Raw genomic sequence first — 12,858 nt, 5'->3', positions numbered from 1 at the left:
CACACCGACTCCAAATCCACACAGATCTTTGTCAGGTCAGAAAAGTTGGACTGAAACGTAAATAGACAACATAAAAGACATAGACATATTGAGAAAAATGCTTATTCTCTTTCATGCCAAGAGTTGGAGGTGAAGACGTCTGGTCCGGGAGCCAATCATGACCTGCAGACAGCTTTTAAACAGCCCGTGGCTTTACTTTCAAAATATAAGCTACTATATGTGACACGCCACTTAGAATTGCTTAATCAAGCAGGATCACTTTGCATTTTCTGTTCACCTCACAATTTTAGATATGCACCAAGTAGGACTTAGGTGGGCAAAACTAGTGTGTTTTCATTAACAGACAGTAAACAAGTCAACAAATGAAGAAAGACGCTTAAAGTCAGCGCCTCCTTCAGGAGCAGTGGACAGTTGAGTAGGCCTACTTTTTTCAGTGGAAGATGAAACACTGGTGTTTGTCTCTTTTTATGTGATTTTTAGCAGCCAGAAGCAAGAAGCAGCTGGCCACCAGGTATTTTTACATGATCTAATCTCGCCGCCATTCAAAAAAAGTTTAGACACCACTGCTGTACACTTATCATGGAGCTACAGCTGATTAGCTTAGCTTAGCATAGAGACTGGAAAGGAGACTGGAACACTATGCAACATTCAGATAATATTTATAGCTTCTTGTACACTGCCTGTTCAAGGTGGGAATGTCAGGCCATTATTCCGCCCCACCATTCTGTATAAACGGTACAATTGTGGAAGTGGGGCGAAGGGGGTTTTGCCTTTAAGCCAGCAGCGAGGGTAGTAACAGAGTGTAAAAGGGAAAACCAGTACAATGGAGCAAGTGTGACATTTAGACAACATGTTATGTATGCGACCCACGGCTAGGAGATGTAAAAAGCAGCTGGCAGCAGTTAGCAGCTAACTCAAAGAAGAACAACATTTAAAAATGTCCACAAACTGGGGAGACAGTGATATTCGGGAGCACCTTAACAGAGCTCCAAACAGGGCACAAGATCAACCGCCACATAACAGCGATGGTAAATGCTTGTTATTGCCATGTTATTCCATTGCTGTTGTTTATAAAGTGCTGCCAACACGTATGTTATTTGTTACAATAGAGGCTGACATGGTTGCATTACACATGACACCCTTCATTCCTCTTTTGCTTCCAGAATGCCGACATGCTAAGGTCACACATTGGGGTGGTCTTATGCCTAAATTGTTTGGTTCTGTATAAAAAAGCAAATCCATCGTACTGAAGTGTCTTTGTTGCAGCCCTATCGTAGTATCTCTGTGTAAAATGAGCTAACGATTCAGACTCCAACTCAAGTTGTCTGCACAGTCCTTAACATGGAGGTGGCTGAGCCAGCGCAACAGCATGAACAGCACCTATGAAGGCAACAATGTTGACAGAGCTCAGAGAGTGTTAACCTGGTGGAGAGCCAGAGAGTGTGAGCTACGCCTCAGTGACAAGGCTGTTCTGCCACTGTGGGTCAGAATGGCATTATCAACGGTTACCTCAGCTAGCCATTGGGATACACACAGGGACTCACATGCACTAACATTGCTAGGTAACCAACAGAGATTCCAGCAAGTCACAAGTCACCCGGCCAGGAGACAGTCTGGCACATAACCCTGCAAAAAACACAACTTGTTACTAGACTAGCTGTTTCCCCCTGCCTCCAGTCTTAATGCTGAGCTGTAGCTTCATATTCAGCGTACAGATTTCAGAGTGGTATCGATCATCTCATTTAAGTCGCGGCAAGAAAGGTGGACATACTGCAAGCTTGTTCCAGTTATGATATAAGTGCATCAGCTACAATAAAAACCACTGCTTACTTGTCACCTAGAAATTTAGTTTTTATGTTTTCAAATATATAAACAGCACCGACATTTGATAGAGGTGGCGTAGCGTTAGCTTAGCTTTAATCTTTGCACATTGCCCCCTGCAGGTGTGAGAGGAAGCGACGGGAGCAGGAGAGCAAATACATAGAGGAGCTGGCGGAGCTGATCTCCGCCAACCTCAGTGACATCGACAGCTTCAACGTCAAACCAGACAAATGTGCCATCCTCAAAGAGACGGTGCGCCAGATTCGCCAGATCAAAGAGCAGGGTGAGTGGACACAGTCGTCTGAAATCACTGAAGGCTCCTGAGAGCTGGAGCCGGACAGGTGCATCGCAAGTCAGATGGACTGTTGAGAAGTGTGTGTAGGAAACATGGGGAAAAGGTGTTGAGGAGAGAAAGAGAGAAAGGGGAAGAGGAGACAGCTGGACACACACAAATACACACACACACAGACACACACACACACACACACACACACACACACACTCACACACATGTGACTCCTCAGAGCCCAGGTGCAAGGACGAATCAGTCATTCATCTCCCACAAATTTCACAGCCTCAACTGTTTATGTTTGGGAGGAAACATTGGCAATGCTTTGTGAACCTGTCATTCATGTGTGTGTGTCTGTGTGTGTGTGAGTGTGTGTGTGTTATGGGCATGCACAGCTGTGTGCTGCCCTCGCCAGGGGCTGTTTAATTGGACGTTTGCAGGTAATCACATGCCCATCCATTCTGCTGAACTGCCAAATTATTAGTTCTGTTACAGCTGCCGTTGTCATACTTCTATCTCCATTATGCAGCGGTCATTTCCACTGAGAACAATTTAAAAAGCTTCAGGCTGAGATTTTCGCTTCGCAGACGCACCAGCCGGCGCAGAACAAACATATTTTAACTCTCACATTCGGACCGGCGCATCAGTCTTTCCATTCAAGGTGAATTTCTCGAGATCAGGGGTTGAATTTTGTTCTCGTGTCTCTGCTCGGCTCAGTCAGCGTCTGCCACCTCGACAGGAAGGGGAAGAGGCTACAGCTGGCCCTGACTGGCTGCTGACAGGTTGCCATAGTTACAGGAAGTGAAGACAGAAATGACACGGGCGTTTAGACTCGTCTCTCGCTCTCTACCTGTTCCTCTTCTCCTCCTCTCACTTTCAGTTGCTCTTTCTGCCAGTCTTCATTTTTGCTCTTTTCTCCATCAATCACTCGTTTTTCATCTCACTTAACGTACTCTGCTTTCGTCTTTCTCCTCTCCTGCTCCCTTGTTTTTTTTTTCCCGCCCTCTCATCTGTATTGCAGCACAATGAGTTGCAGCATCTTCAGGTTTGCTCCCAGCATCTTAAAGATATTGAGTGAACTGATGGAGTGCAGCCTCTCTCTTTCTGTCTCACGCTCACTCTGTTTATGTCTCGTTTTCTTTCAGTCCTTCTCCACCTTAACTTCACAGTGCCTGGATGTAGGCAGCAGTGGCTTTTTTTCTCTTTTGTGTGGGTATCTGTGCCCCTTGGGAGCTAATCAGATAGAATGATTCCTGTAGCCGAGCAGCCCCCGCCTCTTTCTCAGACCAAGCCCTGCATTAATACAACAACCCAAACAGCAGCCGTTCTCTGTCAGCGTCGTCTCCGTCCGCATCCCTCTGGTTCAGCTCCAGTCCTTCCTGTCTCTCCTTTCCCTCTCTCCATCTTTCTTTCTCTCTCTCAGCCTCAGCCCCTCCATTAATTCAGGTGCCTCAGCTCCTGCCCCTGCACCATTACAGCTTCCAGAGCCTCTCTAGCTCTCTCCCGCGCTCTCTCTCTCTCAGCCCCAGCCTACCAGACAGTCCCTCAGAGTCTGACACTGAATATAAAGCAAGAGGACGGCTGCTACCTGCTCCACATGCACCCAGCCCTCTACTCCTCCTGACGAGCTCCTCAGAGAAACCTGCCTCCGTCCGTCTCCCTCCTCACCTGTAGTTTTAAATTAAAAAAAAAAAAAAAATTAAAGTGAAGATTGAGAAACGCTGCCCCCTGCTGGTGCAGCTGTAGTAGTGAATGACTGGCTGTTTCCTCCACTCTCAGGTAGCTCTCCTTGTGTTTCTCCTTTGCTCTTTTTTTAGCTTCTTTGTAAGCAGCTAGGCTTGAAATGGTTGTTCGTATTTTTTCTCTAATGCATTTCATCTCTTTCCTCTCCCACAGGAAAAGCTTCATCTAACGACGACGACGTCCAGAAGTCAGACGTGTCCTCGACAGGTCAGGGGGTCATCGATAAGGACCACCTGGGGCCGCTCCTGCTGCAGGTGAGTCCAGCGCTCCACCCAAGTCAAATCGGATGATATTTATTCATCAGCCAGCTGAGCCGGTGGTGACTTCCTGTCACTGTGCCCTCAGGCTCTGGACGGCTTCCTGTTTGTGGTGAACCGGGAGGGCAGCATCGTGTTTGTGTCGGACAACGTGACGCAGTACCTGCAGTACAAACAGGAGGAGCTCATCAACACCAGCGTGTACAATATTCTCCATGAGGACGACAGGGAGGAGTTCCACAAGAACCTACCCAAAACCAACAGTGAGAAACACACACACACACACGCTTACACACACTCACAGGGAAGCTGCACATCTGCTCAGAAGCAAACCCTGCTTGACATCTTCCACAGGGCCGAGGTATAAAACAAACTTTGAGAGGTTACAACAACTCCGAGCACACACGCACGTCAACGTAAACTCGCTCGGTTATTTATTCATGCTCCTCCGCTCTTAACTCCTTCTCTTGTTATAATGAGGAGCTCCTGGGAAGCCTGTTGGTGTGCATGAGAGCTTTTCAGAAAGACACACACACACACACACACCTGACAAAACACACATGTGCATGGGAGCACCCACCCACTCGGTGCTAAGCAGGCAGAGCGTAGCGCAGCTGTCAGTCACACTCAGTGGTCCAGACAGTGTAAAACAGGCCTGAGCTCTATTCAGATCCCATGGCAGCCATCTGGAAACTACTTACTGCTGAATAATGCACCTCCACACTTTCCTACTACTTAATTCAGTTCGTGTTTGCATGTGCATGTGAATTATTGTGTATATTTACATGCCTATGTCAGCAATAGGACTGCATTTTTTAAAGGCAATGCCTGTGTGTGTGTGTGTGTGTGTGTGTGTGTGTGTGTGTGCGCCCACAAGTGTGTGCACAGAGCACTATTTATAAAGCTGATTAATTATGGATATGTGTGCTCGACTGAACCTGCTACTCGATTAACTCCGCAGTAATGTTCCTAAGCAGCGGCTGCTCCGACATGTCATTGACACGTTCTCTCACTTATTCCTCCCGTTCCCCCTGCACGCTCCTTTATTCATTCACTCTCTTTATCTTTTAAGACTCATCTTTATCTACTTTTCCTCCGAGCGTCCCTCGTGCTTCTCTCGACTCACTCTTTCGCAGCCTCATTCATACTTGATACGGCTGCCTGCTAAGACGAAATATTGTCTGTTTCTCAACCTGCTTCCCTCTCTGCTCTCTCCCGCCCCTCATTGTGTCTCGCTCTGCTGCTCTGCCCCTTCATTATCTTTTGGGCCCATGAATGAAATACGCTCTCGCTGCACATTCCTGCGGGATGACCGCTGACCACGCCAGCTACAGTTAAATACACACACACTAACAAAAACAGACACTCGTGCACAAAACATGTTTGAGCTTTTGTTTGAGTGTGTTTTTTGACCCCTCTGTCTTGCCTCGCTGTCGGCTAATTGTGTCTGAGGGGAGAGATGTCGGCCCCAGCGCCTGCGCTGCATTCTCTGTCCCAAGGCCTTGTTAAATCACCTCTCACTATCAGTTAGCCCCTCCCCGCCCCCCTCCGACATGTCTCGCTCTCCTGGGTCTTCTCTTGTATCCTCCCCGCACCTGCCAGACAGAAACCTCCGGCCAACTCAAGGCCCCTGTTAAGGCTTCACGCAGACCTTGGAGGACAGTTAGATGTCTCTCTGAAGTTTGCTTCCCCTTTCTGTCTCTTTTCCTCCCTCTCCTATGTGAAGGTGACCCCATCTAAATGTGTGTGTGTGTGTGCGTGCTGTGATGAGAAGTCAGGGCCTAAATGAGGATAGATGGCTGAGTGTCCCTGGCCTCTGCCCGCTGCAGAGCAGACTGAGAGGGAGAGATATTGGAAATCGACACCTTGGCTACATTAATCCCATGGTCCATTTAGCCAGGCATCCGGACAGCAGGAGAGTCTTCTGCTACTCAGTTTAAGAGGGAAAAATACATGTTGCATTGTGGTTTGTTTGTTTTTTCTGTGTTTGTGTGAGGCAGGAAAAGGGTGTGAGTTGCTGTGACATCTGATTACAGGCGATCCATTCATAGCTACATTTAGTTTTCAGTCCCAGGAATTTCTCCGTCCAATTTTAGTCATGAATGTAAATTTCTTTGTGTTTGTGTTTCCTTTTTTTAGTAAATGGAGTGTCGTGGGGAAGCGAGGCAGCCCGACAGAAGAGTCACACCTTCACTTGCCGGATGCTGGTCAAGTTTGGCCACGGCCCCATGGAAGAGGGGCCAGGAGGGCCACGCTACGAGACCATGCAGTGTTTTGCTCTCACTCAGCCCAAGGCCATGATCGAGGAGGGCGAAGGTACGCTGGGACAGTCACAAGTTTACACACTTTGTAGAGTTTTATTTTAGGATTTTATTGTGTTGGGATTCATCTGTGTTAACCTGCAGTTGCTCTCCACTTAAAAATGCTTTTGGTGGAAAGTTTCTTAGTGGTTACCTCAAATCTAAAAAGCTTTTTGTGACATCACAGCTAGAGATATATCGATATTCGATATAATTTTTGATACCACAGGGAAAATTTGACATTGAGGGCACTCAGTAAAAAAGTGTATCAAAAGATTGATATAACAAGGCTATAACATGACAATGCCAACTTCTTTTCTTGGTTAGAGAACAACAGATTGACTGTAGTAAACACTAACAATAAGACAGAGTGAGAAAGCACAGCTGGTACAGGTGCATCAGTACTGCGGAAAATGACTATCAAAGCCATTTCAAATATTCAAAATCAGTATGTATCGATAAATCAATATTTCTGCAACACTAGGGTGACATTGAAATTAAAAACCTCCAGTGCACATATACAGTAAGACTGGACTTTTCAGTGAACTTTTGAAACTATGGATGTTTAGATAGATTATTATGTCAAGCAGACCACTTTAAAATTGTCTGGAGGGGATCTTTAAAAGAAAGTAAAAATCAAATTAAAAACACAAACTCTGCTTGACAATCTGATTTAAAAAATACAATTCACAAAGCAAATGCTTTGTAGTTAAAAAATGTTTGTTTCTCACTCAGAAGGACTTTGGTTCATAATTAGAAGCTTCTCTGAATTCCCATTTTTCTCTCTACTTTCTATTACTGGAGCTTTTTTAGCCATGTGCATCTCAAATGTTAGATATGATTCATTCTGCAAAAGGGAAGTTTTGAATGCAGATGAAATAAAATAAAATAAAATAAAATGACATAAAAACTGTGCAAAATTGGTTAAATATTATATACATTTATAAAATAAATATGTCAGCTCACTAGAAGAAAATAAAATGTTGCACATGTATTTAATTAATTAAATTTTTCAACTATATTTTTATTGAATTTCACATTCACACATACAAATTCATGTATTTCATTTTTTTAACAAAAAAATAGAATAAAAAATAAAAATAGAATAAAAGACATGTCATTAAAGAAAAACAAAAGAACAACAAAATGAAACAGCAAAAGTTTAGAAACACTCAACAACACATGCACTGGGTACCTTGACGTTGGAGATATTTCAAAAAAGATTTCCGCACTTTTTCAAATTCCAGAGTCCAAAGTCAGTTAAAGTCAGCTGTTTTGAACTAACAATTATGTTTTTTAGCTATATGCCCAGTACATATATGTTTGCTGAGTGTGCTACACACACCTGATTCTACTTCAAGAAAGTCCTGGGGTCAGTAAAGAGTGCAAATCTCTTCTCTCATTTTAATTAATCTGCAGGAGGGAGCTAGAGAAGCATTTTTTTAGTGAAAGTCATTAAAAACCCAAAACGATGAGTCTTGAGCACATTAATGAAACATTACTGACTCCTCTCTCCTTTCACCTGCAGACCTCCAGTCATGTATGATCTGTGTGGCCCGTCGGGTGACAGCCATGGAGAGAACAGAGTGCTTCAACACCCGACATGAGCTCTCAGGTGAGGAGCTGCGTCACCCTAAATGCTCACTGAAAAAACACAGAAGGCTCTAACAGGCCGTGACGTAACTTTGTTATACATGAACAGGTTTGACTCATCTCCTCATGCATCTCCCTGTTTCCTTCCCTCCCCACTCGTCCTCCTTCTGTCCTCCCCGGCAGGCAAACTGATCCAAATCGACCAGAACTCTCTGCGAGCGTCGATGCGTCCAGGCTGGGAGGATTTGTTGAGGCGTTGCATTCAGATGTTCCTTCAGCACAGTGATGGGCAGCCATGGTCGCACAAACGCCACTACCATGAGGGTGGGTCACACACACCAGGAATCAACTGCTGACGTACTTTAAACTCAGAGGATTCATTTTGTAAAGCACTTTTAAAGGAATACTTCACTCTCCAAATGACCATTTTTATATCGGTTACTCACTCTGTGTTACGTTGAATTTGTGAAAAAAACTTTGTTTTTCTCGCATGCCTCCACATTGACCAAAGAATCCAAAATCAAGTAAATTTTTGATGAATTGAAGTCACTGGGGTCCACATTTACCAACAGCAAAACTACATCAAAACATCTGTTTACACACTCTCACTCAGCTTGTGCAGTATAAAGTCTCATTTATCCAATCGTATGCTCAGTATCTCCCAAACAGACAAAGCTATACCTATTCTCTTCTCAAAGCCAGACTCCATTGACAAAAACAGTGATTTTACCTTGCTTTAAATGGGAGTTGCTGGTCTACCTCTGCCGCATTTGGTTAGTTTGTTTGTGTTATTTTTGTGACGTCGCTGAATCTGAACTCACCCTTTAAAATGCCAAAGTCACACAACAACACAAACAAACTACAGATTGTGGTAGTGGTAGACCAGCAGCTCCTGTGTTCAGCAATGTAAAATTACTGTTTTTGTCAATGGAGTTTGGCTTTGAGGAGAGAATAGATACACTTTTGGTTCAGTTCCCCATTGGAAAGGGCTGTGTGTTTGGGATGTACTGAGCATATGACTGGATAAATAATACTTGGATTATACTGCAGGAGTTGTGTGAGAGTCTGTAACAGGAATGGTTTGATAAAACTAACTTTTTTTCCGTTTTTGGATTCTTCGTTCACTGTGGGGGCATGTGAGAGAAACGCTTCCTTCAAACATTCAATGTAGACTGAGGGTCATTATTTCCTGCCTTAATCTTGGAAAGATACACTACTCAATTTGTAACTCAGATGAAAAGAATCCAAAAGGTTTGGGGTCCTTTCTCTAGAATACTTCCAGAGCTTACACTTACATGTAAACTGAAGATTTTGTGTTTGTTTCTCGTTCTTGTTGCTCTCTGATAAAGTACCCCATCATTCTGACCCTGCCTTTTACACAGGCATCTCTCCCCCTCTCTTTTAATATTGAGCCTGACTTTCAGCTCATTTGTCATTTTTTGTATGGTTCAGGAGATGGCGGACCGTCCTATTGACGATATTCCGGCTGTTATTTGGGGTCAGTGGAATAGGGAGGATCGTGATTGGATTTTATGCTTTTTTCCTCATCTTATAGGAGCTATAAGTTTGAAACCTGTTGTGAAATCCTGTTAAAATTGAATATAAATATTCTTAGTACCAAAACAATTCAATGTAACACAGGGTGAGTAATTGATGTGCAAATGGTTGTTCAAGAGTTGAAGTATTCCTTTACATCCACAATGAAAGAGCTGGAGGCAAATTCATCAGGATGTTGCTGTGTTTAATTAACTGTTTGCTTAGTTGTGTATTTAATCTCCTCTCTTACAGTGCTGTAGTTAAATTAAATTTTTTGTTTTTAATTTGTTGTTGCTACCAATCTCGGCCAGGCCTCACTTCAGAAAGGAATTTCAATGAGACCTACTGGTTGGATATATAAACATGCATACACACCTCATGCGTCAGTGTATCAATATTGATCTCATGAATACAAATGTGTGAGCGCTACAACATTGATCCACACTGTAATCACAGAGTTGGTTTTAACATGACGGCAGTGATTGATGACATCTGTTAACAGATCAGTGTTTCAGGGTGTTGATTTGTCCTTTATTCCGTGTGCGCAGCCTTCCTACAGGGTCACGCTGAGACACCCTTGTACCGCTTCTCCCTGTCCGACGGCACTCCAGTCACCGCCCAGACCAAGAGCAAACTGTACCGTCACCCCATGAGCAACGAGCCGCAAGGTTTCATCTCAACTCACCTCCTGCAGAGGTCAGAACCTGACAATACAAACACTCTATTCAGACACAGATAAAGGATTTTTTCATTTTACTGTTGGGACAAAAAAAAGCACTTCAGTTATATCTATGCGCAGCAAGTAGCAGCTGAAGTAGCTTTTATACACTGACACACTGTGAACAGTGAGAAGACACCGTACATGAGCTAGTATTTTAGTCGCATTCATACTGAGCATCTACAGTCTGAGAGTGGTTATTGTGGGCAATACATTATGTTCAAGGTTCCTGCATCTTTTCAAACCTTGCGCTTGTTTTCCATCTCTTTCCACACAGAGAACCGAACGGCTACCGCTCAGCTCAGGGTGGGAACATGATGCCAAACACTATGAGACAACAGGGCATGGGAGGCCCCAACCCCAATGCCCAAATGAACATGAACACCGGTGGAGGGATGGGCATGGGGGGCATGGGCGGCATGAACAGGGGCTTCGGCATGAACGAGCAGGGCCACATGGGTCACATGGGTCCGATGGGAGGCGGCTCCATGTATGGAGGGAGCAGTGGAGGGGGAAGTGGAGGTGGAGGCATGGGCAACCGCATGATGCAGATGAATCAGATGGGGCAGATGAATCAGGTGGGGCACATGAATCAGATGAATCAGATGGGTCCCATGAATCACCCAGGCCAAGGCATGCAGCAGCACCCACAACAGCCCCCGTTTCAGAGCAGCGGAGGGTTTGGGCTGAGTGGCATGAACAGTCCTTCGGGAAGCCCCAGAATGGGCGGCCCCCAGCAGGGACTACTGATGTCACCCCGTAATCGAGGGAGCCCAAAGATGGGGGCCAACCAGTTCTCACCTGGAGGTTAGTCGATTGATGTCTAATTCAACATCAGATATTTATGAATTGATTGAGTTGTTTGTTTGATGTGAGGTTTTTTTTTTTTCTCAGGCATACACTCTCCTATGAGTGGCATCGTCAGTGGTGGAGGAAGTGGAGGGAGCACCACCACCTTCTCCAGCAGCTCCCTAAACGCCCTACAAGCGATCAGTGAAGGAGTAGGGAGCTCCCTCCCCTCAACCCTAACGTCGCCCTCGCCAGCCCACAAAGCTGACAGCTCTCCCAGTGTGCACTCCTCCTCCGCTTCCTCTCAGCCCAGTCAGCCGGTCAAACCAGGCCAAGATGGCTCCAAAAGCCCAGCGGGAGGCTTAGGGCCGGGGCCCAGCGACCATCACCACCCCATGCACCATCACCACCATCATCAGCATCCTCCGGCTGAGAGTTCTGGAGACAGACCAGACAGCCAGGCAACTGCAGCGACTAAAGAGTCGGGAGAGGGAAGTAATGAGGCGGGGGTGGCGAGCTCTGAACCCCCTCGGAGGGTGCCAGACAGTAAGGGGCATAAGAAGTTGCTGCAATTGCTGACTTCCCCGACTGAGGAGCTGGGAATAGGTGGAAGCGGGCCAACAGGGCCCCCAGTGCCACCCCCATCAACCAACAGTGGCACTCCTGCAGGCTCAGACAGCAAGGACCCCACTGGAGGCATGACTAGCCCTTCATCTACTGGAGTCTCCTCCTCTTCTTCAGCTGGTGCCAATGCCGGCCAGGCGACAGGGCCAGGGGGCGTGTCAACATCAATATCGTCAGCCCACTACACAGGCACGCTGCAAGAAAAGCACAAGATCCTCCACAAGCTTCTTCAAAACGGAAACACCCCCGATGAAGTAGCTAAGATCACAGCCGAGGCTACAGGAAAGGTGACGCTGGGAGGCCAGGAGAGCGGTGAGGCTGGAACAGGAGGATCAGGGGCCGGGGCCGGGCCGGGGATGGTCACGGAGCCCAAGCAGGAGCAGCACAGCCCGAAGAAGGAGAAGACCCACGCCCTCCTTCACTACCTCCTCAATAAGGATGATCCCAAAGAGCCAGTGGATGTCAAGCCTAAACTCGAAGAGCTGGATGGAAAGGGAGCTCCGGGGGCTGCTGGCGGCCCTGCACGGGGCGGACCTGGATCTGGACCCGGCCCTGCACCTGAACATCCTGAGAGCAAGATCAAGTCAGAGCCACCTGATGACGTAAGACTTCCTCTCTGTCATGACATGATACAACTATAATATTGTTATTGGCATTTAGCTGACACCAACCGCACTCTGTCCTTTGAGTTTGAATCTTAACATTTACGTAATAACTAAATCTGGCCTTTTTTTAATGTTCAGTTGCACAACCTGGAGTCTATTCTCGGAGATCTGAGGGGTTCAAGCTCTGACTTTTACCCGGATCAGGCTGGAGGTGGAGGAGCAAACGACACAGGAAGCAAACCACAGGGTTGCCTTGACGACAGCCTGCAGGGTAAGTGATTCAAGGGTCAAAGCCTATGAGAAGTGACAGTCACATGCAGGGTGGGCGTCATGACATCATATCCGATGACATCAGTATAAAATGCCAGTGAAACGACATCTGGCATCATCGTGTGCTGAGTTTTGTTTAACTCCTACAGCTCAGAAATACATGCCTCATTATTTTCTGACCCTTTTTTTTGGGATAACACTTTTTAATTTAATTTAATGTGTAAAATTAAAAGATCTGTTTGCAAATGCTTGATAGTGAAGGCTATTTGAAAATGTGTTTCTCACATTGTTTCTCACAGCATCAAGAGATGAA

The 12,858-nt window shown here is 45.8% G+C and overlaps 1 protein-coding gene across 2 annotated transcripts in view; it reads left to right on the top strand.

Annotated features, from left to right (window-relative positions):
• Positions 1–12,858, top strand: part of LOC117258217 (nuclear receptor coactivator 3-like) — a 94,735-nt gene that overhangs the window by 71,126 nt on the left and 10,751 nt on the right. For both annotated transcript variants that reach the window (XM_033628861.2, XM_078169891.1), the window contains exons 4-13: positions 1,944–2,104; positions 4,007–4,107; positions 4,199–4,373; positions 6,250–6,426; positions 7,939–8,025; positions 8,187–8,327; positions 10,088–10,235; positions 10,535–11,064; positions 11,152–12,272; positions 12,414–12,546. In XM_033628861.2, coding sequence (XP_033484752.2) covers positions 1,944–2,104; positions 4,007–4,107; positions 4,199–4,373; positions 6,250–6,426; positions 7,939–8,025; positions 8,187–8,327; positions 10,088–10,235; positions 10,535–11,064; positions 11,152–12,272; positions 12,414–12,546 — 2,774 coding nt within the window. The remainder of the gene's footprint in view (positions 1–1,943; positions 2,105–4,006; positions 4,108–4,198; positions 4,374–6,249; positions 6,427–7,938; positions 8,026–8,186; positions 8,328–10,087; positions 10,236–10,534; positions 11,065–11,151; positions 12,273–12,413; positions 12,547–12,858) is intronic.

The sequence above is a fragment of the Epinephelus lanceolatus genome, chromosome 8 (genome assembly GCF_041903045.1).
Source record: "Epinephelus lanceolatus isolate andai-2023 chromosome 8, ASM4190304v1, whole genome shotgun sequence".
In the NCBI taxonomy this organism is placed as follows: domain Eukaryota; kingdom Metazoa; phylum Chordata; class Actinopteri; order Perciformes; family Serranidae; genus Epinephelus; species Epinephelus lanceolatus.
This window is presented reverse-complemented; position numbering and strand designations above follow the sequence as displayed.